This window comes from Ornithorhynchus anatinus, chromosome 9 (genome assembly GCF_004115215.2).
Source record: "Ornithorhynchus anatinus isolate Pmale09 chromosome 9, mOrnAna1.pri.v4, whole genome shotgun sequence".
NCBI classification, from domain to species: Eukaryota; Metazoa; Chordata; class Mammalia; order Monotremata; family Ornithorhynchidae; genus Ornithorhynchus; species Ornithorhynchus anatinus.
In genome coordinates, this window is record NC_041736.1 from 61,344,462 (window position 1) to 61,372,008 (window position 27,547).

General features: G+C 55.2%; 1 protein-coding gene across 3 annotated transcripts; it reads right to left on the minus strand.

The window, feature by feature from the left end:
- Nucleotides 1-27,082, minus strand: PLEKHH2 (pleckstrin homology, MyTH4 and FERM domain containing H2). Of its 3 annotated transcripts, XM_029071839.1 has the most exons (23): nucleotides 26,333-27,082; nucleotides 24,200-24,275; nucleotides 22,884-22,978; nucleotides 20,091-20,235; nucleotides 18,154-18,290; nucleotides 16,938-17,048; nucleotides 15,206-15,292; nucleotides 14,496-14,654; nucleotides 13,299-13,379; nucleotides 12,946-13,125; nucleotides 12,180-12,288; nucleotides 11,401-11,513; nucleotides 10,955-11,134; nucleotides 8,725-8,822; nucleotides 8,286-8,463; nucleotides 7,985-8,140; nucleotides 7,218-7,315; nucleotides 6,540-6,681; nucleotides 5,962-6,101; nucleotides 4,758-4,887; nucleotides 3,149-3,235; nucleotides 2,176-2,313; nucleotides 1-1,323 (listed from the first exon to the last, which is right to left on the minus strand). In XM_029071839.1, exons 1-23 carry the CDS (start codon nucleotides 26,999-27,001, stop codon nucleotides 1,138-1,140), a joined length of 3,495 nt encoding a protein of 1,164 aa, XP_028927672.1. In that variant the 5' UTR covers nucleotides 27,002-27,082; the 3' UTR covers nucleotides 1-1,137. The 3 variants fall into 3 exon arrangements, with proteins under 3 accessions (XP_028927672.1, XP_039768992.1, XP_039768991.1); XM_039913058.1 differs by lacking the exon at nucleotides 22,884-22,978 and having other exon boundaries at nucleotides 26,333-26,579; XM_039913057.1 differs by lacking the exons at nucleotides 20,091-20,235; nucleotides 22,884-22,978.
- Nucleotides 27,083-27,547: the final 465 nt, after the last annotated feature.

The following is a 27,547-nucleotide window of genomic DNA, read 5'->3' on the forward strand; positions in this document are numbered from 1 at the left end:
TGATGGTGGCATTGTTATTATTCTCAGCAGGAGCAGGGGAGGTTGTGTTCTGGGGAAAGGGCAGCTGCCACCCCAGGGGCCCGGCAAGGTAGCCCACACTAGGAGAGGGCAGCAGCGTGTGACTCTGCGTGCTGGGATGGGAGTGGGCCCCACCAGGCCTATGCCTGCAATGGGATGGACCTGCGGACCCTGCCAGAAAATCCAACTGATGCTTCCCAGCAACTTTAGCTCCAGCCCCAGAGAAACCATCACTAATCGGTGATGGGTTGAGGGCGGGTTCCAGGGTTCTTCCAGCAGTAGCTAGAGGCCGGTGCGACGATCCAGCAGAGTCCTTCCCTCCCAGAATGGCTGGGGGCTTCTCACTTCCTCTGAGGGGGTTCCTGCTGGCGGGGCTGGGGTGGAACCATGTCCCCCCACCAGGATTACGTTGGGGTGGTGACGGCAGCCCAGCTGGTAGCCCTGGCCTCCGGGATGTGGGCACTTTTCTCTGGACCAGGTGCCCGGGGACCCAGATGTCCCGGCGAGGCGTCGAACCCTGGGACTCTGGTTTGCTCCCGGCAGGCCCGGTGGACACCTGATCTGGAGAACCCCTTCTGGTGGAGATGTGGAGGAGAATATCAGTCTTTGCCGTGGCCAACCTGTAGATGGACGCTCAGGAGGCCAGGTTGGGAGTGGCTGCTTTCAGGAAACTCATTCCACCCACCTTTCCCTGCTGAGGAGCTCCAGCCCCAGCAACCAGGAGCCTCTGGAGCTCCTCCCAGGAGCAGCGGCAACCACTTCCAGCACGGCCCACTCTAGTCTTCTCCAAACTGTGGCCGTATCGCACTGATGCAACTGGCCCTTCCTGGAAGCCTGCCGCGTTCGCCCAGAGGCCGGCCTGGGAGGCTGAGGAGGCCCTAGGCTTGGACAGCTTCCAGTTGCTGGGGGCGGGCAGGGGGCAATGCTGCCCAGAGCAGAGGGCTGGCCCATTGGACTCCCAGAGAATCCGCCACAGGTAAGCAGTTGAGGTTCCTGGCGAGATGATTCCTGCCCATTCTGATCCTTTTGTGGCTCGGAGAGGATTCCAGGATGCTCGGGGCCCTCAGGGACAGAGGGCGGCCTGGGAGAGCCCTGGGCCTCCCTCCCTGGACTTGTCCCTCACAGCAGAGTGGGGCCCTTGGTGGGCCGGCTGGCCGGCAGCGGTCGCCGGCTCCCAAGGTCCTCACCTTGAGGGGCTCCGACTCGGGCGGTCAGCAGGGCGGGGGCAGAGAGGTGGTGGACGGCGCCCTTCTGCTGGTGGAAGTTGTTGATGTAGCTGGCAGCCAGGAGGGTGACTTCCAGAATCTAGAACAGCAGAAGAGGGGAGGGGGTGGACGAGTTCAGGCCCGGAGCCGCTTCCCTATGGCTGTGAGCCCGTTGTGGGCAGGGATTGTCTCTATTTGTTGCTGAACTGTACTTTCCAAGTGCTTAGTACAGTGCCCTGCACACAGTAAGCGCTCAGCAAATAGGACAATGAATAAATGAGAGAGGGGAGCAGGGGAGGGGGCTGGGAAGCCTCCTCTGCTGGCAGCAAATAAGCAAGATTGGCAGTAGAGGGTAGAGAGGGGAGAGGAGAAGGGAGAGCAGGGGAGAGGAGAAGGGGGAGCTGGGGAGAGGAGGAAGGGGAGTCAGGGGGAGGAGAAGAGTCAGAGGAGAAGGTGAGCAGGGGAGAAGAGAAGGTGGGAGGGGAAGAGAAAAAGAGAAGCGGGTAGGAAAGAAGAGAAAGGGGTAGGGGAGAGAAGGGGGAAGGGGAGAAGATGGAGGGAGGAATGGGAGAGAGGAACTTCCAGGGTTGAGGGGGAACACTGCCCGGTGGCCCACTGCTTACTGGGATAGACCCCTCAGAAGGGTCCAAGTTTAAGGGAGCCAGATTTCCTCTCCCCCCACCCCCACAGCTGGAGGTAGTTTGCAGGGTGTCTGAGCCTCTGCCTCTTTCCATTTAGAAGCATCATCTGGCAGGCAGATGGTCCAGCATCACACTACCCTTCTCCCTGTGAGCCTTCCCCGCAACCCCATCCCAGGCCCTCTCTTAGCAGCTTTCCCTGCTGATCATCCTGCAGAATCACGACCCCGGTACCTAGAGGCCAAGGCCCCCGACCCCAGTGTCCCCGGGATCCCTGCGTCCCCGAATCCCACCGTGCAGAGACCCCCACCCACCTTGGGTTTTGCCATGGCGAAGAGCAGTTTGTCGGTCGATTCACCCTGGGGTCGCACGGTGCTGACCACCAACATGAAGTCATCTTGGAAACCTCCAAAGGTCATCAGACTCTTGTACCCGTAGGTGACCATTAACCGCTTTGGAGAGAGGCGAGTGGCGGGTCACCGGAAGCCCGCGAGGAGACACGGATGCAGCGGTCAAACCCTCGTGCCTCTCAACCCGGTCCCCAGGCATGAGCCCATTCCAGACCCCGGCAAGCATTCACCCAGGGTCTGCTGCTGGCGGTCAGGCCCCCACCGACGCCCAGGAGAGTCCCCCGCACACAGCCCTTCCCCGGCACCCACCCTGTCCGGTGCCCAGGTGAGGCCTGGCAAGGACAGGGACGCCCAGCAGCCCTTAGGGTGGGCAACAGTGAGATCCCCACTGTTTCCCTGGGTCTCCAGAGAAGTGCAGGATTGAGATTTTTTTATGGTATCTGTGAAGCACTTCGTGCCAAGCACTGTACTAAGCACTGGGGTCGATAGAAGCTAATCGGGTTGGGCACAGTCCATTCCCACGTGGGGCTCAGAGTCTTTAATCCCCAATTTACAGATGAGGGAACTGAGGGACAGAGAAGTTAAGCGACTTGCCAAAGTGACACAGCAAACAAGGTGGAACTGGGATTATAACCCAGATCCTTCTGAGTCCCAGGCCTGTGCTCTACCCACTAGGCCATGCTGCTTCTCTACTTCTCAAGTGTTCCCACTAGCTGATGAAATCGGAGCCCAGTCTGCCATCCTCATGAAACAGGAGCCCAGCCTGCCACCCACATGCAACAGGAGCCCCAGCGTGTCCTTCAGAGCTTTGTTGTGAAACCCCTCCAGACCTCGCAGCCAGAGACTGGCGCCGATCCCGGGATGAAAGCGGCCATGTGGCCACAGCGATGACTGTCAGCAGCCCCAGCAGAGACTGACAGCGTGGACCTGTCCTTACCATGGAGGCGTGTTCCAGGACGCTGATGCCATCTTGATGCACAGCAAGCCAAACGTTGGGGCTTTCCTGGGAAGTCGGAGTCACGGGCTACGGAGGGAAGGCGACAGGACTGAGGGACGGGCAGGGCCAGCTTCAGCCACCGGGCTCCGGGGTTTATCCAGAGACCACTCAGCATTGCCCAGTCTTCCCAAGCCGGCTCTCCATGGACTGCCAGCCCGAGGCAAGTGGAACAAGCCAGGAGCGGTCCAGGTCAGTCACTTCCCCACCCAGTCCAGCCCCAGTTTCCATTGTGTCCAACAACTTCCCTTTTTTTTATGGTATTTGTTAAGTGTTTACTATGTACTAGGCACTGTACTAAGTGCTGGGGTTGATTAGAAGCTAATCAAATTGGACACAATCCCTGTCCCATTGAGCTCACGATCTTAATCCCCATTTTACAGATGAGGTAACTGAGGCCTGGAGAAGTGAAGTGACTTGCTCAAGATCACAAAGGAGACATGGGGCGGAGCCAGAATTAGAACCCAGATCCATGTTCTATCTACTAGGATACACTGCTTCTCCGACACACTTGTCACCCACGCCAGCTACATCACCATATCCCACTGGCCCTGTTACCGGGGTCCCCCAGTCCCTAGACTGGGCAGGCCTTGGAGCTCCACTTCTCTACCCCTCAGCCCGAGCCCTAGAGACTCAGTCTAGAAATGGGGTTGAATGAACCAACCTGGCGACGGAACGGGCAGCGCGACCTAGTGGATACAGCACAAGGCCGGGAGCCAGGAGACCTGGGTTCTTCTCCAGGCCTACCACTCATCTGGGTGACCTTAAGCCCAGGACCAAACCTCTCTGGGTCCCAGGGTCCCCATCTGTGCAGCAGGGACAGTGGGGAGATCAGAGAAGCAGTGTGGCTCAGTGGAAAGAGCCCGGGCTTGGGAGTCAGAGATCATGGGTTCAAATCCCGGCTCCGCCACTTGTCAGCTGTGTGACTGTGGGCAAGTCAGTTAACTTCTCTGTGCCTCAGTTACCTCATCTGTAAAATGGGGATTAAGACTGTGAACTTCATGTGGGACAACCTGATTACCCTGTATCTACCCCAGTGCTTAGAACAGTGCTCTGCACATAGTAAGCGCTTGAATACCAACATTATTATTATTATTATTATCCCTGGCCTCCCTCTTTCTTAGCCCATAAGCCCTTCAGGGATCTTGACTATCTGCCAGTGCTCCACACAGTGCTTGGCACAGAGTCTGCACTAAATAAATCCCGTAATTATCATCGTTATTAGAACGAGCCCAGACCGGGCACCCCGGCACCACGTCCCAGCCTCGGGACTACTTCCAACCCCACCGGGGGTTTTGGGTGGGATTAGAAAAATCTCTGTGGGTGGATCACTGCTCCTTTCCCAGTCAGACCTTGCTTAGCACAGTGCAGGCACCGGCCCTGAACCCAGGCAATAATTTCCTCCTCCCTCCACCCCTCTCACCCACCAGCCCTTCCCATGAGCCCACTCCAACCCCTGGTTTGTACACAAACACACACTCATGCACACACAGAGACACATACATGCACATACACACATGGGCGCACTCTCCCCACCCCACCAATTCCTCACTCTTGCAGGAAACAACTTGGCACCAAAGAAGGGCCACTTCCGGGCAACCGTCAGGTAGATGCGCACGCAGTCGGCCGCACTGTGGCCCCGGAGAGCCGCCCATCTCACGGACAGCCGCTGGCAAAGCTGCCTATGGAGAGAGCCCCCGCTTGAAGGTGAGTCTTGTGGCCTGGCCGACTGACCTCCCCCTCACCCCAAGGGTGACTGTTCTCAACAGTCACGGCCCACCCACCGCACACCTGTGTGCACTGTGTTGGTTGTCCACTCCGTGCAGAGTGCTGTACTGTGTGTGCCTACTGCATGCAGAGGACTGGGAGCCCACTGTGGGCAGAGTTCTGTACTGAGTATCTTTGGGGGCAGAACACTGTACCGGGCGCCTGCTGCTGGGTAGAGTGCTGTACTAGTTGCCTACTGTTTGCAGAACATTGGGCTGGGCCCCCAACCGCATGCAGACTACTGTGCTGGGTGCCTATACTGGGCAGAATGCTGTGTTGGGAGCCTATATTGGGCAGAATATTGGGCTGGGTGCCTACTATGGGCAGAGCGCTGGGCTGCACATCTATTGTGTGCCCGGCTATGCCGTGCTGGGGGGATTATACAGTAGATAGTTATCCTACCCCCAAGGGGTTTGCAGAGGACCGGAAGCCCTACTCTCCCCTCTCCCCACCAGCCTCTGGAGCACTTCTGTCCCCATCTTTAGGCTGGAAGCTCTTTTTGGGCAGAGAATATGTCTGCTAATTCTGTTATATTGTACTCTCTTGAGTGCTTAGGATAGTGCTCTGCACACAGTAAGCACTTGGTAAATACCACTGATGGATTGATTGACCTTCACACTCTTAGCACCTCCTCCTGTCTAATTTACCCTGCTAGACTGTCAGCTTCTTTGGGACAGGAATCGGGTCTAATAACACCATTGTCCTCTCCCAAGTGCTCAGTACAGTGCTCTGCACACCGTAAGTGCTCAAGATCTATGACTAATTGCTCGACTAGCTGCCCACTGGCTGACTACCGGCTAGCAGGTGAATGATTTGTTCTTGGGTAGCAGCCCAGGAGACTGGGCCGCGACCGAGTTTGAACCGGGACTCAGCCGCAGCTGGTGCTGTGCCCACCCACTGAAGGCCTGGGCCCTGCCCCTGCCCCGGCAGGGAGACCCCGAAAACAGCTTCCCCAAAAGGGGTGGGGCCAGCTGGGCGCTCTCGCTTACCGTAACTGTTCCTCGGAACAGCCGTCTCGGTACCGTTTTGGGTAGAACCTTTCCAGGGCCTGCTTCAGAGCCTGGTTGGCCTTGGCCAGGGCCACCGGCCCGGCCGCCGCTGACGGCCACTCCAAATCTCCAGCCTCCACCTGGGAGGAGACCAGAAGTCATGGGATGGGGGTGGGGCGGAGGCCTGGGAGGTGAGGAATGTGGGGTGCAGAGGTGGTGCCAACAGCAGCAATGGCAGAATTCCCCCGAGGGTACCCCCATGGCCAGAGATGTTCAAAAATGCACCTGCTGCTCCTGGACTCTTCAATTTGATCCTGATAACCCTCAGGTTATCGTAGACCAATAGGACAACCAGAAATGAAATTGGTGAACAGAGCGGGATCTGTTAACAGATACAGACTAAGGAGGGCACCAGGCAGTGGGGGGCAGCAGGGGCAGTGGGCTGGCATCAGGGAGGGAAGGAGGCAGAAAAGTTGGAGACAGAGGCAGGTGGGTGTTCTCTCTCTCTTTCTCTCTGCATCCCCACTATTTCCCACCCTCCCCCAGCCACCCTCCAGGAACCCTGGCCTCAGGCTGACCTGAGCCATCAGTGCGGCCATTTCCAAGGCCAGCTCCTTGTCCAGTGGGAAGAGGCCCAGGACGATCTGGTCATTGGTCTGGTAGGTCAATAGCAGCTTTTCGCGGTCGGTCTCCCCCCGAGCTTGCGTGGAAAAGTAGAGTCTGGAACAGAGGGGGAGGGGGAGGCCCGGGGCCAGCGGGGAGAGAGGGAGGGTCACGGTGGACACTGGGCCCTTCTCTGAAGGCTCACAGCATGACCCACTGGCCTAGGGGTTTCCTGGGATGACCAGTGCTTGGAAGGCAATCAGCTGAGAGGGCTGCTGGGCACCGGACCCCGGGCTTAAAGGAGCCACGGCCAGGCTACATGCTGGACGTTGGTCCCAGAGACTGGGTCACGGCCCCAAGGCCTCCTGAGGGGCCTTGGCCTGAGTGTTTCTGGCCCAGACCCTCAGGGCTTCTGCACATCTGCTGAGCAAAACAGAGAGTCTTCACCAAAGGACCACTCAGCCCCAACCCAGGGGGCCCGAAGGCGGGTGTCCGGCACAGAGCACCACTGGGGCTGTCACTCTTCCTTACTCCTGGGAAATGGGCACCTGTGCCCTCACACACACGTGCTCACACATCCCCGGTCACATGCACTCACTGACACACCCACTCGCTTGCCCAGCTGCTGCTGCCCTCTGAGCTGGGTTTCCAACCTGTTTTTGTAGGTGAGGCGCACGGTCTTCGCTCCGTCACACTTCCCGGGAGGCAGCTCCCTGCAAGCCTGCTCCCATTTAGAGATGATATCGCAGATCTACAAGAGGGGAAGCCAGAACAGACAGGAAGATGGTGGGACTAGGCCAAACCTGAGCTGTGGGAAGAAAACCTTCTGTTTGTGGGGGCGGGGGGGGATGTGTGTGTGTGTGTGTGTGTATATATATAGCACGGGCCCACCTCTCCAGGCTCCTAAACAAGACCACAACTGGCAGCTTTGAGCTCACTGCTAACTGGAAGTTGCTTTTCAGATGGCCGTTGGGCACCCCTGCTTCCCTACTGTAGCTTAACCTCGGACTGCATAAAGGCAGCTCCAGAGGGTTCCTCTAGTGATGGTGTGGTCAGCGGGCCCAGCCGACAGCGAGACCCGTCACACCGGATGAGCGGACATATGAGGTGGCCAGGCAGGTGCCCCTGCACTCGGTAAGAGGGGTGGGGGGGTGGGGCACAACTGGTGGGATGTGGCAGCAGCAGCTCCCAGGCTGCCCGGACCCCACGTCACCCCTGGCCTGCTCCGCCCTCCCACCCGATCCACAGCGTTCACCCCAACATGGTTGCCTTAGACCAGGAGGGAAATGCACTCTGGGTGATAACCTGTAGGAAAACTGCAAACCCGGGGTGGCCAGGTCCCAGCTCTCACCCGCCCTGAGGACCACAGGGGTCTGGGGCCCGCGGGGTCGGGTCTGGGAGCTATGTTCAAGCTCTGTACCTTGACGCTGCCCTGGAGGCAGTGCTCCACGTCCCGGCCGGAGGGGTCGCCAGTGAAGAGGGCAAATCCTGACTGGGAGGGCTTCCTCATGCCAGTGTCCAGGTTCAGTGTGTCCAGAAACTCTTCCACAGTGGTGGAAGCGTCAAACCCAACCACCTGGGTGGCAGAGCAGAGTCGCGGGTTCGGCGAACTGCCGAGGCCGGGGTGCAAGTCCCTGTCGTGGTGATGGGTCCCCGCCACCCCTCGCCCCCGGTGCCCTGCTCAGCTCCTATGGTCCCCAGCCAGCCCCCGCCCCACGCACCTGGTATGCGCCGTTGGGGAAGTGCACGGGGACGCTGAAGGGCAGGGAGTGGTGGTAGGGGTTCCTGAGCAGGGTGGACAGGATCTCCATGCGGGAGGGTCGCGCCTCGCGGTCCCCATTCTGTCGGGCTCTCTCCACACAGCGCTGGCAGTAGATGGCATATTTCCCGGGCTCCGTCCTCCGGAGACAAGCCAAGGGAATATGGTGAGCTGGGGCAGGGGTCGGGGCCAGGAGGGTGGGCGGGTGGGCAGACGGACGGCCGGCCAAGCGTGGGCTGTCTTGGGTGGGTGGGTGGGCAGATGGACGGCCAAGCGTTGGCTGTCTTGGGTGGGTGGGTGGAGGGGAAGACTACTGGCCCGGCTGGGAGCCCCCGCCACCAGAGACGAGGGGAGGGAAGGAGGAGAGGGTCGCGGTCAGACCGCCCCGGAAGGTGGCCCACCTGGGGTCTGCGTTCCTCCGCAGGTGGAGCTGCAGGAGCCAGAGGAAAGGGTGCTGGGGCAGGAAGAGGCCAGCACACAGCGCGAGGAGTTGCCAGCCCTGGACCAAGGAAGACACACTGCTTGGGTCTGTGCCCAGCTTGGGCCCACACCCAGCCTGCATGGTCCCATCCCACATCCAGCACAGCCCTGCCCCGCACACAACCTCACCCCCTACCGTGCCCAACCCAGCTTTGCCCCACCACCTGCCTTAGGCCTCACCCGCCTCGTACCCCACCCACACCCACCACAGCCCCGCCAGGCCTTGTCCCAGGCCCCACACACGAATGGCTCACGCAGGGGCGGGGGTGTGGTGCCAGCTGGAGGGAGAAAGGAGGGGCGAAGAGACCAAGAAGAGATGGGGAGGGATTTTGGCTCCCACGGTCACCTCACTCCTTGCTCCCCATGGTCTGGGCTCCCCAGTGGTGGGCCCGGAAACGCCGAGCCTCCTCAGGGTTGTGGAGTGGGGAAATACACCCCACCCCCGGGGCTGAGTGGTGGGGTAATCCGAAACCCCACTTTGGACTACATGGAGGGACGGTCTGAGCTCCCCCGGGGCTGTGCGGTAGAACAATCCAAGTCCCCCACCCTGGACTGGGTGGTGGGATAATCCAAGCCTCCTTCTCCCTCTCTCTTTGGGCTGGGTGGGAAGAGTCCGAGCCTCCTCCCACAGCCCTGCAGCCCCCGGGATGGGTGAGGAGGGCCCGGGAGGGCAGCGGACACAGCAGCTTTCTGGGGAATCAGCCAGAGGGCCCTCAGTTCGTGTCTCTGGGAGGTCAGCGGGATGCAGAGAGCCAGGACCCAACATCCCCCAGAAGCACTTAGTAAAGTATCAGCCCTCAATAAACACACTTGGCTGAATGAGCGATCTAACGATTGAGATTAGGAGGTTTGGGGGCTGGGGGCATCTGGGAGTTGAGAGCGTCCGGGAAGGTCATCTCCCACGGGGCTGAGTCCCTTGGTCCTTGTGGCTGGGGGAAGCGGGGAGCAGACCGGAAGTGGGGCCCTGGGCTAATCAGGGCAGAGCCAAGTGAGGGGCATTCAAAAAGGCAGCCAACCAGGCCCTGGAGAGATGTGGGGGCCACTGGGGCTGGAAAGAACCGCAGGATGGCTCAGAACTCACTGCCAATCACCGAGACCCCAATCTAAACATTGAGATCAGCAAGGCCAGAGAGACCTGGGCAGAAACGGAGAGAGATCGGACCCCTCCTGGGCTAAGGATTTGTCCAGAATCTCCAGAGGAGGGGGGTGAGAGAGAAAGAGAGAGAGAGAGAAAGAGAACAGCCCTAGAGCCACCCCACCTTCCTCTGCTGCCCATCCACCCCCATCCGCGGCTGTCCACCCAGGCCAGGCACCACTAGGGCTTGGGGGTTTCCAAAAAAGCAGTTTGGAGAAGAAAAAAACCACGTTTTGGCAAACCAGAAACCTCTGGTAGGCAGCCGCCTCGGGCCTGTGGCCAACAAGGGTTCCAGAGAGCCGGACCAACAGAGGAACAGATCCACAGCTGCAAGGCGGTAGGAGATCCCCAAATGGGGTAGCAGCGCAGCTTTGGGTTGGGGGAGACCAGCCCGGGGGGCTGCCGGTCTGGGGATCTGGGGCCTAATGCTAGCTTCGGCTGTGTGACCTCGGACGAGTCACTGAACCTCTCTGGGCAATGAGTCTGAGTCTCCTCCTTTGGCCAATGCAGAGAATAATAATAATTATGGTAATATTTGTTAAGTACTTACTGTGTGCCAGGCACTGTACTAAGCACGGAGGTAGATACAAGGTAATTGGGTTGGACACAGTCCCCGACCCATATAGGGTTCACAGTCTTAATCCCTATTTTCCAGTTACTGAGGCCCAGAAGTGAAGTGACTCGCCCAAGGTCACACAACAGACAAGAGGAGTCAGGATTAGAACCTAGATCCTTCTGACTTCCAGGCCTATGCCTATCCACTAGACCACGCTGCTTCTTGCAGAGAAGATCCTTGCTCTGCCACCCTCTCAGACAGAGAGCCCTGCGCCCGCCAAAACCAGGGCCCAGCTGGTGATCTCGTCAGTGCCCCAGGACCGGGCATGGAGCCGGGCTCAGAGTAAGCATGGCATCACCCCACCACCGATGACAGGAAAGGAAATGCCGTTTGCCCACTGATGGCAGGGAACTGGTCGTTCCTCAGCGGCGGGAGCCCCCCGCCCTGCTCCCGGGGGTACCTGCAGTGGGCCCGGTTGGCTCTGTGCTTGCCGACGCCGAGTCTGCTTGATAAGCTGGCAGCAGAGCTCGCTCTGGAGCTCCGGGTGGGTGAGGCAGACCTGCAGGGCGCTCTGGGCCAGGGAGACGTGGTAGTCGATGGCAGGAGAATCCACCGCCGCATTGATGAACAGTTGGCAGGCCTGTGGGACGCGGGAGCTCGTCAGTGCGGGGAGAGGGAGCCTCCTCTTCCCCCACCACCTCCAGCCCTCACATCATCGAGGAGTTGCCCCAGCCCCTGGAGGAAGGAAGGGTCTGGCAGCGCATAGGTGGCGAGCCCTTCCCGCAGCTCCTGGGTGATCTTGGAGATCCCACCCTCAGTCTATTTCAGGGTCCGTCTCCCTGGCTAGACCCGGGATCCACAGCGAGGTGTTCCTGGGGGCTTTATGTGCCCCCAGCCCGATCTCACCTTGAACAATTTGACCGCTTCGGTCTGCAGGGCCTCCGAGGGCAGCGTGGTCAGCGGGGCGGTGATCCCTTCCTTGGTGTGGCACAGGACGGGGTGGCGCCAGATCTGGGAGGCTGCGGTGGCAAAGAGGGAATGACCTTTGTCCCGAGAGATGTTCAATGGGACAGCAGGAGGGGAGGATGGTGGGACAGCAGGAGAGGTAGATAGCGGGACAGCAGGACAACAGGATGGACAGAGCAGGACTAACAGTCAGACAGTAGGGCAGGAAGGCAGACATGACCAGCAGGATAGGAGGCCAGACAGAAGAATAGCCAGCAAGAAAGGAGCTGGAGACTGGGCACTTTGACCAGCCCCTAGGTGCCCCAACTCACTGCTGGCCACCCTGAGCTCCAACTGTCCGTTCAGCCTGCAATTGAGGGGAGGGGACATAGGGAGGCTTTTCGTGGCAGGGGCAGGGGTGCTCCCCTGGGGACTCCTGGCTCCTGAGCTTCTGACCCAGTGAGAACCTGTCATAAACACAGTTTCAGCTGGATCTGGGGAGGGGTCCCTCATGACCACTGTAGACAATTGAAACTTTCCAACACCTTGATGACTCCTAAAGTCACTGCAAATAACAATAACCCAGCACAGCACTCTGCACACAGTAGGTACCCACTGTAGCACTCTGCTCACAGCAGACACCTACATTGGTGCCCCTCAGACAGTAGTAAGTGCTCAGTAAAAGCCATTGGTGATGATGATGCTAGAACTGCCATATAAAATAACCTCGAAGGACTTACAGGGCTCCCCTTCTACATTGAGTAGTTTGCACACCAGCTGTTCAAACTCAGATCCAACACTGACGTTTGTACTTCCAGCCGCAACGGTCAGGTGATAAAGCCAGGTGTCCTGCGAGGCAAACGACACACGGTCAGTACTGAATCTGGAAGAAATGACTTTCGATCCTCCAATAGGAGATACCAGATTTGGAGCGATTGGGTCAGGACTGTGAGCTGTAAAGTCTTATTTTCAGTAACTCAGAGGCCGCTCTGTGGAAGCAGAGCCTGCTAATATTTCCACTGAGGGGTTCCAGTCCCCTCCCTCTCTCCCCCTTCTTTTCTCTCCCACAACCATGTCCTTCCCCACTCCTCTCCCTCCCTCTCTCTCCCCTGACTTCTTCCCCCGTTCCTGCTCCCTGCCCTTCTCCTACCCACCCCTACCCATCCAGATCCCAGGGACACTTGGACGTGCCAAGCACAGCTGTGAGCAATATGGGGAGTACTGATGTTGGTAGGCTAAAAGAGGGAATAAAATAATAATAATAACAGTACTTGTTAAACTCTCACTAGGTGTCAAGCACTGTTCAAAGTGCTGGGGTAGATACAAGTTAATCAGATTGCCACAGTCACTGTCCTATACAGGGCTCAAATTCTTAATCCCCATTTTACAGATGAAGTAGCTGAGGCCCAGAGAAGTTAAGTGACTTGCCCCAGGTCACACAGCAGACATGTGGCACAGCCGGAATTAGAACCTCGGTCCTTCTGACTCCCGGGGAGTAGCAGCTACCTTCTCGTGCTTGGAACCGATGAGCAGGTAGGTGGGCCCCTGTCCCTTGGGGTGGACCACCACGGTGCGGTGAGTGGTCAGCAGGCTGCGGCCACCGGCCTCATAATCCTCATCCGAATCGCAGGACCTGTCCACCTCCTCCACCTTCGCCTCCCAGAGCTTGATCTGGCCTAGGGGAAACTAGAACCGGGTTGGAAGGTGACAGGGGGCTCAGAGTCCGTGCCTCTCAGAGAGAGGAGAGTCATGCGGTGAGCACCCTGTTTATCAGCAGGGGCTTCCTCCAGGATGGCCCCATCCTGCTCAGCACCTCCCACTCCCCTCAGTGACCGCCAGCGCCCAGAGGCCCTGCCTACCTTGTCCTCCTGGCTGCGAAAGTAGTAGAGCGTTTTCCCCACAAGCGAACACCACACTCTTTTGGAGTAGCCGTGTTTCACCTGGAATGACAGTTGGGAGACTCGACAGCTGGAAATTTCACCCAATCTTGGGTTGGTGGGGGAAACATGGAATGACTGCGAGCAACCTGACATTGCTTAGTTCATTGCTATGAACACAGAAAGTGCTCTATACCTATGATTGATGCATTGACATGCTTTTGGTTGTTTATAAATGGAGTACCTGGGATCTCATGCCTGAACAATGGAGGAGGTGGCCACGCACGAGGAGGGGCAGGGTGGGCAAAAGCATGGGTGGAGGAGCCCAGTTCATTCAGGGACCTGCCATCTCCTCCACCAGGACCACAGAAGCCCAGTTCAGCCTCACGGGATCATGTCAGGAGACGTCAGACCCCAGGGGTCCAGACCCTCCCACCACTGCCCACTGCTGCCCATCCGCCCGTCAAGTAGTGGGGCCAGACGGTGAGTCGGGTGGGCCCCTGGAGTCTGGCCCGCCACTTTCTGCTGGCTGCAAGGTGGCCGCAAGTCGCCACTGAGATGGGTAAAACTTCCAGCAGCCTAGTGAGGAACCGGAAGTGCCTCTCTCCCAGGTGACAGGACATCTCACCGGCCAGTATCGAGGCCTGTTGCTTGGGAGAGAAGCTTCCCTCTCCCACCCCACCAGAATTTCCCATCAACAACCCCTCCATCCTGGAGAGGGTAAGAAGTCAGTGATAGCATTGTAGGGAGGTAGGAGGGCTGAGGCCCTTAGCCAAATGGTGGCAGTGGCCTGTGGTTTATGGCTGTGACTGAAGCTGCCGTGACTAGTGAACTCTGAGCCATGGAGAGATTGAAACTCTGCTCCTCTAGCCAGAGTTCCCTTTTGCTCTTTCTTTGTCCTCATCTTTTATACTGCTTTTGTGTTTTTATTGTTTCATCTTCCCCTGTGGGCCTGTTGTCCATCACTTCTCCCCACTCTATTCTCAGACTGTGGGCCCCTTGGGGCCAGGGCTATTTTTCCCCAGTACTGGGCTTAATGCTCTGCACACAGTAGGCACTCAGTACATGCCACTGAATGTCTGAATGACAAAGGATGATGGGTCAAGTCTGACAGCCCCCAGGGCCTTGTGGAAGGGCCTGGAGATCAGAGGGCAGGGGAGTGGTGTCCCACACACCTACCTTGGTCAGGAGCCCTTTGACAGTGGGCTTGACGTCAGGCTGGACGAGGAGCGGATTGGCGGCCTGGACCCTCAGTTCGCTCTGTAGCACCCTCACCCACTCCTCCAAGATGTTGGGGGAATCGGCTGACAGATAGTACGTCCGCTTCTCTGTGGCCAGCTGCGGCATGGGGAGGAGAGAAAGCAGGATAAGTCAGTACTCCCCTGAAACGGGAGCAGGAACTTGGAGAATGACTCAGGCATGACAGAGACCCAGCAAAGACCCGGCAGGGGTCCAGCAGCCTGGCTGAAGTAGCCTGCTCTTCGTGTTTACTCTCTAAGGGTGTTGTTGCCCAGAGCAAGGGAGCAGCCAGAGCTCAGGAAGAGCAGGCTGTGCTGGGAGCATTGGGAGCACACAGCAAGTCGCATGAAGAGAATGGGCCATTCTGGGATCTTGGAGAGAGTGGGTGGTCCACCAAGCAGGATCACAGATGGGGGCCAAGGTGGATAGAGGAGGAGCACGAAGGGACTGGAGAAGGGCATGCTAGGCCATCACCTTCTTCCTGGGAGTGGGGAAGTAGAAATGCACTTTGAAATCCTGGTTGGGGCAGGGTACGAAGGATGGGGGAAAGTTCCTGCAGAAGGTGCATGGGAGCCCGGCCTCCAGTCCGCTGCACCGCTGAGGCCAGCGAGGAGACCGGTAGGGACCCCCTGGAAGCTGACCCCACATACCTGTACCGTCTGCTTGCTCTCTCCTCGGACAATGCGGCTGTTGGCACTGAGCTCGATCTGACCCTGGGGCTTGCGGACCACATCACTCTGAGGGAGATGAAGGAAGCCAGAGTAGGCAAGACCATGTGGACCAGGAGGAGAATTCACCCACCCAACCATTCAGCCTAACAACCAACCAACCAATTAACAAGCAACCAGTCAACCAACTAGTTAGTCAGCCATCCAACCTACAGCCAGGCAACTGGCTAACCAATCAACCAACCAACCAGCCAGTCAGGCAACTAGCCAATGAATCAGTCAATTAGCCAACCAACCAGCCAATCAAACTTTGGTATCATTGAGCCTCTTCTGCGAGCATAGCACTGTAATAATAATAATGTTGGTATTTGTTAAGCGCTTACTATGTGCAGAGCACTGTTCTAAGCGCTGGGGTAGACACAGGGGAATCACGTTGTCCCACGTGGGGCTCACAGTCTTCATCCCCATTTTACAGATGAGGGAACTGAGGCCCAGAGAAGTGAAGTGACTTGCCCAAGGTCACACAGCAGACAAGTGGCAGAGCTGGGATTCGAACTCATGACCTCTGACTCCAAAGCCCGTGCTCTTTCCACTGAGCCACGCTGCTTCTCACTGAGCCACTCTGCTTCATGCTGTAGTCAGCATGTGATAATGATTATTATTATGGAATATGTTAAACATTTATTATGTGCCAGGCCCTTGTTCTAAAAGGCTGGGTTAAATAATACTAATTATTATCAGTATTTGTTAAGCACTTATTACCTCTAATCGGTAAGCTCACTGTGGGCAGAAATGTGTCTGTTTTATTGTTATATTGTACTCTCCCAAGTGTTTAATACAGTGCTCTGCATACAGTAAGCATTCAGTAAATACATTTGATTGACTGGGGCTTTCTATGTGTCAAGCACTATTCAAAGCGCGGGGATAGACACAAGATAATCAGATTGGGCACAGTCTCTGTCTTACATAGGGCTAATAATCTATAGGGGAGTGAGAACAGATCGTTAATCCCCATTTTATAAATGAGGATACTTAAGCCCAAAGAAGGAAAGGTCATACATCAGGTAAGTGGCAGAGTGAGGATTAGAACCCAGGTCCTCTGACTCCCTCTTTCGACTAGGTCACATTGTTGTGCTTAGGAGAGTACACCAGAATTAGTAGACATGATCCCTGTCCTCAAGGACCTTAGGAAACAGACAGACAGACAGGCAGACAAACAGGCATTATTTCCAGAGTGTGGGAGCAGGAGGAGGATCAAGGATTGGGTTAGGGAGGAGAGCGAGCGGCGTCTGATTGGAACCCCACTACTCCGGGCCGGTACGGTTGAGCACACTCAGATGACTGGTGGGTCAGTGACACTGACACAGCTGTCACAGTTGCCTCCAAGTCTTACTGGCCACCCTGGGAGTCGGTGGGGACGAAGTCAGAGCCAGGCCAAGGCCAGCATCCAGGAAGCAAGTCTGGCTCCCGAGCAGAGGCTGCCACTCACCCGAGACTTGTTTGGGAGCAGTTTGGGAGCCAGATCGAAGAGCCAGCCCAGCCTCTGGGCAGAGGCTGCCATCACTGGGATTTGGAATCCTGCAGTTCGAGGGCCAGGCCGGGGAGCAGACCCGTCCTCCAGGAAGAGGCTAACACTCACTGGGGACTTGTATTCCAGCAGCTTGAGGGCCAGGCCAGAAGCAGGCCCGATCCCTGGGCAGAAGCGGCTACTCACCGGGGACTTGTAGTACAGGAGCTCGCCACCCTTGAGGACAAACCACCTCCGGGTCCAGGCTCTCACTCTGCCCCCCATCTTTAACAGGTAGCCAGACTTCTCCAGGGGCTCCTAAATTGGAAAAAAACCAAGATCCTTATTAATGATCTATCAATCAACAGTATTTATTGAACATTTACTGTGTGCAGATTAATGAGAATGATGATGATGATGATAATGGTGGTGGTGATAAGAGTATTGATTCGGTGCTCACTCCAGGCCCAGCCCTGTGCTGAGCACTGGGGCAGGTATCAGACGAGGCTCAAAATCTGTTCCACATGGGGCTTTCACACTAAGAGGAAGAGCAGAGATCCTATCCCCATCTCTCAGGTGCTTAGTACAGTCTTAAGCATATACTACAATGCTCTGAACACAGTAAGTGCTTCATAAATACAGTTAAATGAATGAATGAATGAGGAGATGGAGATCCAGGGGCTTTGGTGACTTACCCATTGCCATATAACAGGCCAGTGACAGAGCTAGTGTCTTTTACATTGTTATATTGTTCTCTCCCAAGTACTTAGAACAGTGCTTTGCACAAAGTGAGTATTTAATAAAACGATCGACTGACTGAGCCTGGGCCCCCTGGCTCCCAGTCCTGTGCTCTCACCACTAGACTGCACTGCCAGCAAATCTCATCTTGGCATCCAGAGCTCCCAGGGCCTCCCTCCTGTGGCTCTGACCCAGCCCCTGCACTGCTTCCTCAGAACCAGTCCTGGCCCTCCTGGCACGGCCAAATCAGCGGACGGCCCCGACGTATGGCTGAGATGCAGGGCAATCACACCCGGCAGCAGGGCACAGAGCAGCTGCCCAACAGTCTTACTTTGACCTTTCCGAGCCCAGACACTGGGAGAGAGAAGGGAAGGCAGTGCAGCCTAGTGGACAGAGCCTGGGGCTGAGAGTCAGAGGACCAGGGTTCTAATTTCAAGCTGTGTCCCCAACCTGCTCTGAGACCTCGGCTAAGTCGCTTAAATGGTCTCGGCCTCAATATCCCCATCTGCAAAATGGGGCACCAATCCCTGCCACTCCCTCCCTCCCAGGAATGCTGGGAGGATAGGAGAGAAGAAATGGGAGCACGCTGGAGGACTAAGGGCCCTGCATGAATCAAGGTGACTTCCTGTCGGCTGGGGAACCAGCAGGCCCATCGGTTGGCACTCTGCCTGGACGCCCGGCTTACGTTTTTTCCAGCGTCACTGGAAGAGCGGCAGGTTTTAGGGAGCTTCTGCTCTGGTTCTGAAAACTCAGTGTCGGTGGAGTAGGCATCAGGTGGGATGGCGTAGTCACTTTCTGAAGTCACCGAGGAGAGGGACACACCTGCACAAAGAAGGGCAAAACACAGCATGGTCCCCCAGGGCTCTAGGCTGCCGTAAGAGGGCCCACAGAGGGCACAATGGGACTCCAGGCAATGGGGCACTGTCTCCCCGGGCACACAAGCTGCTCCGGACACACTGGGGCCCCCTGGGCCATGTTAGCTGATCCAACACTGCCTGACTCCACTCCTTCCCCCCACCTCCTTTGGGTAAGATGAATGAGAGAAAAGTGTAAGGGAGGAGGGGCGTGTGTGTGTGTGAATGGGTTTGAGGGATGGGGGAGAATGTGTGGAGGTGTTTTACACATGTAATACTGTTTAGTTTACATCCCTCCTCTCTTACCCCTATTGACCCAGCCATATACTGTATTAAGTTGAAATCATTAGGTATTTCTCCCTAAAATCTCCCCTACATCTCTCCAGTCCTCCCTCCTCTTGCCCCTTCTTCAACTCTCCCTTCTTTCCCAGCAGTATCAGAGATGTCTCACCTCCTCTTAAAAGCCACCCGCTCCCCCGTTGCCTCCGACCCCATCTCTTCACATCTTATCAAAGCACTTGCCTCCCTCTTCTTCTCTCCCCAACTACCATCTTCAGCTGTTCATTTACCAATGATCCCACCACTTTCAAACATGCTTATGTCTCCCCATCCTAAAAACCCACCCTTGACCGCGAGCTCCTTCCAGTTATCACCTCGTCTCCCTCCTACTACTCCTCGCCAAACTCCTTGAGCAAGTTACCTATAACCACTGCCTCCATTTTCCTCTCCCCCAAGCCTCTCCTCCCCCAACTTTCACTTACAGAAACGACCCTCTCTAAGGTCACTAATGACCTCCTTCTTGCCAAATTTAATGGCCTCTATTCCATACTAATCCTCCTCGAAGTTTTTGCTACCTTCAGTACTGTGGAGTGAAACATTATCTAACCTTGGCTTCACTGACACTGTCCTCTCCTGGTTCTCCTATCTCTCTGGAAGCTCATTCTCAGCCTCTCTCACAAGCTCCTCCTCTGCTTCCCACCCCCTAACTATGGGAATCCCTCAAGGCTCAGTTCTGGGTCCCCTTCTATTCTCCATCTACACCCACTCCCTTGGAGAATTCATTGCAACTGTCATCTCTATTCAGATGATTCCCAAATCAGTCTCTTCAGCCCTGATCTCTCTCCTTCTCCGCAGTCTCACATTTCCTCCTGCCTTCAGGACATCTCTTCTTAGATGTCCCGCTGACCTCTCAAATTTAATATTTCCAAAACACAACGCCTCATCTTCCCACCCAAACTCCGTCCTTCCCGTGACTTTCCTGTCACTGTAGAGAGCACTATCATCCTCCCTGTCTCACAACCCCATAACCTTGGCATTAGCCTCCAACTCATTCACCCCACATATTAAACCTGTCATTAAAACCTGTCAGTTCAACCTTCACCACATCGCTAAAATCCTCCCTTTCCTCTCCATCCAAACTGCTACCATGTTAATACAAGTACTTATCCTATCCCGCCTTGATTAGTGTATCAGCCTCCTTGCTGACCTCTAGTTGGGGTGACTGTTGGGCTGTAAGCTGCCATTACCCTGAAATTCTGGTCCTCTAGTCAAAAGTGGCCCTACTGGTCTTCTTGGATTTATTTTTGTGCTCACCTTTTCTGCTGTTTTTGTGCTCCTATTGTTTCACCTTTCTTTATGCACCTGTCTCCCATGCCCTCTCCCAGTTGTATTCTCAGGCTCGTGCCGGTTGCTAGGGGCCGTGGTTCATTGCCAGGGGGCCATGGTTGGCATGCCCCACCGGCCCCTCCTCCGTGGGTTCTTAGCCTACCACGTTTCATCGCCCGGGGGCTTCCTGGCCCACTTCTGCCCCGAGAGTCCGATTCTGACGTCCGGGAACTGGACCTCGAGCCATCCTCCTCGTCGGAGCCCGAAGAGTCATCTAGGAATGGGCTGTTGCTTATCTGAGTTGCCTTCTAGAGGAAAACAGCATGAGGTGCCCCCACCCCAAACAAAGACAACTCAGTGGGGTATCTCCCAGATGCAACCCAGTGGGGTAACTACAGGTACAGCTCTATGGATTACCTCCAGATACAATTCAGCAGTGTACCCTCCCAGTAAAACCCCCGAGATGCAGTCCATGCGGTACCCCCAGTGCAACCCAGAGTAGCTCCCAGGTACAGCCCAGCGGGGTACTCCTCACCCCCAAGACAAAGAGCCAATAATTTCTAGAACAGTCAATTTGCATAAAAGGGAGTAACGACAGTAGACTGTGATCCCCTGCGCCGACGCCCTGACCATGTCCTCCCTCCGGCCTAGAGCTCCTTCCCCTTCACATCCCACAGATCACCCCTCTCCCCATCTTCAAAACCCTCCTAAAAGCACATCTCCAGAGGCTCTCCAGACTAAACTCTCATTTCCCCTACTCACTCTCCCGTCACATCAACTGTGCAGTTGGCTGTGAACTCCTCAAGCACTCTGATAGTCACCCCAGCCCCCCAGCACTTAATATAAATATACTTATACTCTACTATTTCTCTTATCAGTTATGTATTTTATCTGCCTCCCCCTGTTTAGACTTAAAACTTGAGGCCAGGAATCATGTCTACTGACTCCTGTGTTGTACTCTCCCAGGTGCTTAGTACAGTGCTCTGCACACAGTAAACATCAATAAATACCACTAATTAATTGATAGATTACTCATTCCATCACTTTGCAAGGATGTGGAAGTGCACTAAACAAGTATTAAAACCCCCAAAACCACAATTTATCACTCTAGAGGGCTTGAAAATTTGAGAGTTGCCATCATCTGACTGTTGTTTTCATTTCTATTCCAAGCTATTTGAAAGGATAGTGAGCTCAGCTACTTAGAGAGCAGACCTCCCTAGAGCTCATTTCTGCATTCCCACCCTCAAATAATAAATAATGCGGTTCCTTAAAGCAACCGACAAAGCGTGGGAAAATTATCAACGGTTAGAGAAGCAGCATGGCGTAGTGGATAGAGCACGAGCCTGGGAGTCAGAAGTTCATGGGTTCTAGTCCCAGCTCCACCACTTATCTGCTGTGTGACTTTGGGCAAGTCACTTCACTTCTCTGTGCCTCAGTTACCTCATCTGTAAAATGATTAAGACTGTGAGCCCACTGTGGGCCAAGGGACTGAGCCCAGCCCGATTTGCTTATAAATACTCCAGTGCTTAGTACAGTGCCTGGCACATAGTAAGTGCTTAACAAATACCAAAAATTAAAATAAAAATAACCTTAGCATAAACATAATATAACCCCAATGTAACCTTAATATGATTCTAGTATAAATCTAATGTAGCTGTTGTCTAGCTCTAGCATAAACCTATATAACCCTCACAAAGCTCTAATACAAACCTAATATAACTAGTCTAACATTTACCTCTAGTTTAACCCAGTGTAATCAATCAGTCATATTTATTGAGCAGTTGCCAAGTGCAGAGCACTGTAATAATAATAATGTTGATATTTGTTAAGCGTTTACTATGTGCAGAGCACTGTTCTAAGCACTGGGGTAGATTCAGGGTCATCAGGTTGTCCCACGTGAGGTTAACAGTCTTCATCCCCATTTTATAGATGAGGGAACTGAGGCACACAGAAGTTAAGTGACTTGCCCACAGTCACACAGCTGACAAGTGGCAGAGCTGGGATTCGAGCCCATGACCTCTGACTCCAAAGCCTGGGCTCTTTCCACTGAGCCACGCTGCTTCTGTACTAAGTGCTTAGGAGAGTACAATGTAACAGAGTTGGTAGACATATTCCTTGCCCACAAGGAGCTTACAGAGAGAAGAAGAAACTTTAAAATAAATTATGGATAGGTACTTAAGTGCTGTGGGGCTGAAGATGGGTTGGAAAAAGAGCACAAATTCAAGGGAAAGGGTGATGTAGAAGGGAGAGGGAGCAGGGGGAATGAGGGTTTAGTCAGGAAAGTCTTCCTGGAGGAGATGTAATTTCAATAAGGCTTTAAAGTGGGTAGAGTGCTGGTCTGTCGGAATTACAGGGGGAGTTCCATGACAGAGGCAGGGCATAAGCGAAGGATCGTTGGCAAGATAGATGAGATCTTGGACAGTGAGTAGGTTGGAGTTAGAGGAGCAAAGTGAGTGTGCTCAGTTACAGTAGGAAATAAGTGAGGTAAGATAGGAAGGGGCAAGGAGATTGAGTGTTTTAAAGTCAATGGGAAGGAGTTTCTGTTTTATGCGGGGGAGAATGGGCAACCACTGGAGGTTCCTTAGGAGGTTCTTGGGAAAAATGGACTGGAGAGGTTTTCAGAAAAATTATCTGGGCAGCGGAGTGAGGTATGGACTGAAGTGGGGAGAGAAGAAGCAAGGTCAGCGAGGAGGCTGATGCAGTAGTCAAGGTGGGATATAAGTGCTTGGATCAGCTAGCAGCAGTAGCTGCATGGAGATTTTAGTGATCTGAAGGCAGAACCAACAGGATTTGGTGGCAGATTATGTGGGTTGAATGGGAGAGATGAGTAGTCAAATTCAAGGATGTGCCCAATCTCTCTCAGCCAACTCCAATGAGGCCCTAGGACAAACCCACTACAGCCCTGAGCCCTGGAGCAGGCCTGGCCCAGCGTGGCCTGACCAGCGGGGGCCCTTACCCCTTTTAGAGTGGTGTACACTGGCGTTGTCATGTTCTTATAGAGCAGTGATGTGTAGAGTCCTGACATGGAATCAGGAGTCACTGCCCCAGAAGCTGAAAGGAAGAGCAAGGGACCATCCATGGGGTTAAATCTCCGGGTTGAAACGTGCTGTTCTGCCCCTTCCCCAACGGTTCCCCAAGAAGGTGCCAGCCCGCCGCTGCCACGGCTAATGGCCAAGGGAAAACAAGGCTCCCGCAGGTCGACTTCATTCAGTCTGCCCCAACCCTCGCCCAGAAAAGCCCCTGTGGCCTCGGACAGCTGTTTCTGCTGGCCTTGGGGCCTCTTGGGCCCCAAGCTCTAACCCCCAAACACTCCAGGCCAGAGGTGTGGGGCAGGCCAGTCCCTGTGAGGAGAGAAGCGGGCACAGAGGAGGCCTGGATGCCTCTCCTTGTCCGACCAATTTGTCTTGGGAAGGAACCTCATGTGGCACCTGTAGTGGCCGGCTACAGGAAGCCCCACCCCCAGCGGGAGGCCACCCTCATCTCATCCACTGAGTTCCCCTGTCCATCACTCCATCCAGTGGGCTATGGCTTCTCTGGCCAAGAGTGGGGAGGAGTCTGGATGGGTCCAATAGCCTGGGACTGAAACTCCAGGTGTTGCTGGCCACGGGGGTGAGGGGCAGCCTCTCCCCCATGTGGGCTCCCAGATGTCCCCCCAATTTCCCCTGCTGACTGTGTCACTCCCAAGGGAGGCATTAATCATAATAATTGAGGTATTTGTAAAGGACTATGTGCCAAGCCCTGTGTTAAGCACAGGGGTCGGTACTCTATAAGCAGATGAGAGACAGTCTCAGAGAAGCAGCCTGGCCCAACAGATAGAGCATGGGCCTGGCAGTCAAAAGGACCTGGGTTCTAATCTTGGCTTCACCACTTGTCTGCTGCGTGACCTCAGACAAGTCACTTCACTTCTCTGTGCCTCAGGTACCTCATCTGTAAAATGGGTATTAAGAGTGTGAGGCCCATGTGGGTCAGGAACTGCCTCAAACCTCACTAGCTTGTATTTACCCCAGTGCTTAGTACAGTGCCTGGCACATAGTAAGTGCTCAACAAATACCAAAAACAAAAAAAAGTCCCTGTCACACCTGGGTCTGGCCCACACACTGTCTGAGAGACATTTCTGAAGCTTTCCTCTGGAAGCCAGGTTCTGATGAGGTTCTATGAGGAGCAAGGGGAAGGGTTTGGGGCGCTCTCTGGGCAATGGGAACCTTCTTCAGTGCTGGTAGCTGATGAGCAGAAGACCCTACTTACCCCCCAAAAACAAATTTAATCACTTACCTTGGCAGACACCATCCACGCCGATGGCTTCGGACATCCGCATGCCGCACTTGGCCACAGCATATATCCTGCTTTCCTATCATAGAAGCAGCAGATTTAGCAATAACCTGGTCCTCAAAATCCTCCAAGGGTACCTCCCTCCCCTCAAGAAGGAGTGCTCCACTAACTGGCTCCACCTTCCTGATCAAGTGCTTAGTAGAGTGCTCTGCAGACAGTAAGCACTCAATAAATATGACTGAACGAATAAACGATGTGATCTTTCCATCCACTGCTCCCCACTCCTCCAATCCCACCTATTAACCGAGCTTCACATTCAATGCTCTTGTCCCCAGTCTTTTGCTCATGCCAGTTTCCCAGCCTTCCACACCCCTCCCCAATCCCTATGTCCTCCAGGAAGCCTTCCCTGATTAATTCCTGACTCCAAAATCGCTCAGCCCATCAGCCATCCCTGGGACTTGGGTGACTCCCTGCCACCTTCTGCCATGCAGACACACGCACTAAGGTAGATACAAGCTAATCAGGTTCGAGAGAGTCCATGACCCACATAGGCCTCACATTCTTAATCCCCATTTTACAGATGAGGTAACTGACAGAGAAGTGAAGTGACTTGTCCAAGGTCACGCAGCAGACAAGGGGCAAAGCCGGGATTAGACACACTGCTGGAACACGTCTCACCATGCGGATGTTGGGCTGGGGTGACGTTAGCGAACAGGCAGTGCTAATCCAACAATGTCAACTATTCGGATCCAGCGCACCCTGGAATGGGAAGACGGGCTCAGAGTCCACACCTGCGCGTTGGATATGGCAAAAGCCACAGGGCTAGTTCTCCTGGATCAGGGCCTTGTGAGCATGGCACTGCTGCACTAGGGGACAATGGCTATGTCTGCGTGTTACAGGACAACTGGGTACGTATATCTGTGTGTCACAAGAGTATTGGGTACATTTGTCTGTGCATTTTAGGAGAAATGAGTATATATCTCTGATTATTTGTATCTTTAATATTTATTCAGCAATTTCATCCTGATGTATTTATACTGTTCATAACTTTGTTCTTCCTCTTGCTCCCCATCATTTAATCTGCCTTTCTCCACCATTAGATTGTATGCACCTAGAGGACAGGGACTGTGCCTCTTGTTGACTAGTTGGGCGGTGGGTTTGTTAGGTGGGCCTTTGAGTAATTGAGAAACAGCATGGCCAGTAGATAAAGCATGGATCTGAGAGTCAGAGGACCTGGGTTCTAATCCCAGTTTCACCACTTGTCTGCTGTATGACCTTGGGCAAATCACTTCACTTCATCTGTAAAATGGGGATTAAAACTGAGTCCCAACTGAGACACAGACTGTCTAACCTGATTAGTTTGTATCTATCTCAGTGCTTAGTACAGTGACTGGCGCATAATTAGCACTCAACTAATACCACGAAAAAATTGAGAGGTTGGGTGGCTTAGGTGGGTGGTTGAGTGTTTCTGCGTGGATTTTGATGGGGGCGTTTGTTGGGGATGTTGGTTGGGGAATTGGTGGGTTGGATGGCTGATTAGAGGGTTGCTTGTGAGGGTTGGTTGATTGCTTGGGTAATTGGGCAGGTGGTTGGCAGGTGATTCTGCAATCAATTGGGTGGACAGATGGATGTAGTGAGTGGTCGGTTGTTTCACCACTATGGAAAGGTGAAAGAGGAGGCTTGAGGAAATGGTCTTGAACTCAAACTCAAAATCTGACTCTCCTATATTGTACAGAGTGGACTCCTATACTGTTCAGAGAGCTCCTGAACAGAGCACTTTGTACAGTGCTCTGCACATAGTAAGCGCTCAATATATACAACTGCTTAATTGATAGATTGATTCCAGGGAGCAGGCCCTATTAGCCCGAGCACTGGCACCGACAGACCGCGAGTCCAGGCCGAAGGAGCCAACAAACACCCAAATCTCTGGATGGGCAGCCGGGAATCTGTTTCCTGGGGCGAAGCCAACAGGGGGGATCGGGCTTCATGGAGGAGCAGAGCTTCCAGCCAAAGGCTTCAGAATGTCAGTCAGCGGAAGGCAGGTAAGAGACCAGCTACGTCGGGAGAAGCAACGATTTAATCCCTCTGGCCAGGACACCCACCCTCCACGAGTGCGGCAGCCAGCTCAGAACTCACCCAGGACGGGCAACGGTGGAGCGGGGGTGTTGGGGGCTTAGTAGCCGGGGCCTTCTTTGCCGACTCCCAGGTCTCCGGGTCCCGTGCCTCAGGGGATTCACCGGCCGACACGTGGCTTCCGCAGCCAATGTCCATGGCCTCCTCGGCATCAGGACCATCCCCGTCAACCAAGTCAAGATCGGTTTCCAGTGGCTGGAAAGGCCTGATCATACTTATGGCGTTCCTATTCTTTCCAAAGGCCCGGTCCGAGCTCAGCGGCGGCTGGCTCAGGTGCCTGCGGGCCAGAGGCGAGCTGGGGGCCCTCGGCCGGGGTGGGGCTGGGGGGCCAAGGCCCTGGGGGCCTGCGGCAAGGAGCTGGTGGGAGGACCCGGGTGCGAGGGCAGGGGTCTCACTTGGGCTTGGCATGATGGTCTCACCAGATGCCAATGGGTAATCCAGCCTCTGAGACTGGAATCTCCTGCTCAGCTCATCCGAGGAGCTATCCAGACCCGGCCGCTCCCCGCGGCACCCCAACAACCCGGCCCTGCCTTCGGCCCGGGCCCGACGGTCCCGGGCCTGCCGCTGGGCTTCCTGCCGCCAGAGGTACAGCTTCCGTGCTCCGGGCCGCCGGGCACCCAAACCACCCTCCTCAAACGTCGAGCCGCTGTCGTCCGAGGCCGTCAAGTTCATCTCGCTCCCCGCCCGGCGAACCGCCTCCTTCCTCGGATGTTGGGCTGGACAGCAGCAGACTCACGCCGACAATACTCTGCTCCGGCTGCCGTCATCCTCGTCAGAGCTCCAGCCGCTGGCCACGGGGCCGGGACTCCCAGGTGGGCCACTGTCACTTCCGGTTGGTCGGCCGCCACCAATCCCCACTGTTGGGGCCAACCCCACCCGTCCGAAGCCAGGCTGTGGCGTTCGCTGGCCGCTGAGCGACTCTGGGGCTTGACTCCTGGGAGGCACATCTGGGATTTCCATTCCTGAAATAGAGAGGTTACAGAGGTGGTCACTGAGGAGCCCCAGGCAGGTAGGCCTGGGAGCTTTTTTGAGGAACTTCGAGTCAGATTTATTTTCCATCTACTTGTGCTGGATTTTTAAATCAGGAGATTTAAAGGGAATGCCAGACTGGACTTGGATGTTCAGAAGGATAACATTATTAATTAGGTCAATTATTCCACACTAGCTCTATGCTAAGCACTGGGGTAGATACAAGGTTATGAGATCAGACTTGATCTC

What these genes read in the sequence shown, in the direction of transcription:
- PLEKHH2 (XM_029071839.1), bottom strand. Translation starts at nt 27,001, where the DNA reads ATGAACTTGACGGCCTCGGACGACAGCGGCTCGACGTTTGAGGAGGGT. An exon ending in TCCCCAACGGCGCATACCAG is followed by an intron (nt 8,141 to 8,285) that starts GTGCGTGGGGCG and finishes TCTGCCACCCAG; the next exon opens with GTGGTTGGGTTTGACGCTTC. An exon ending in CGCCTCACCTACAAAAACAG is followed by an intron (nt 6,682 to 7,217) that starts GTTGGAAACCCA and finishes CCTCTGTTCCAG; the next exon opens with ACTCTACTTTTCCACGCAAG.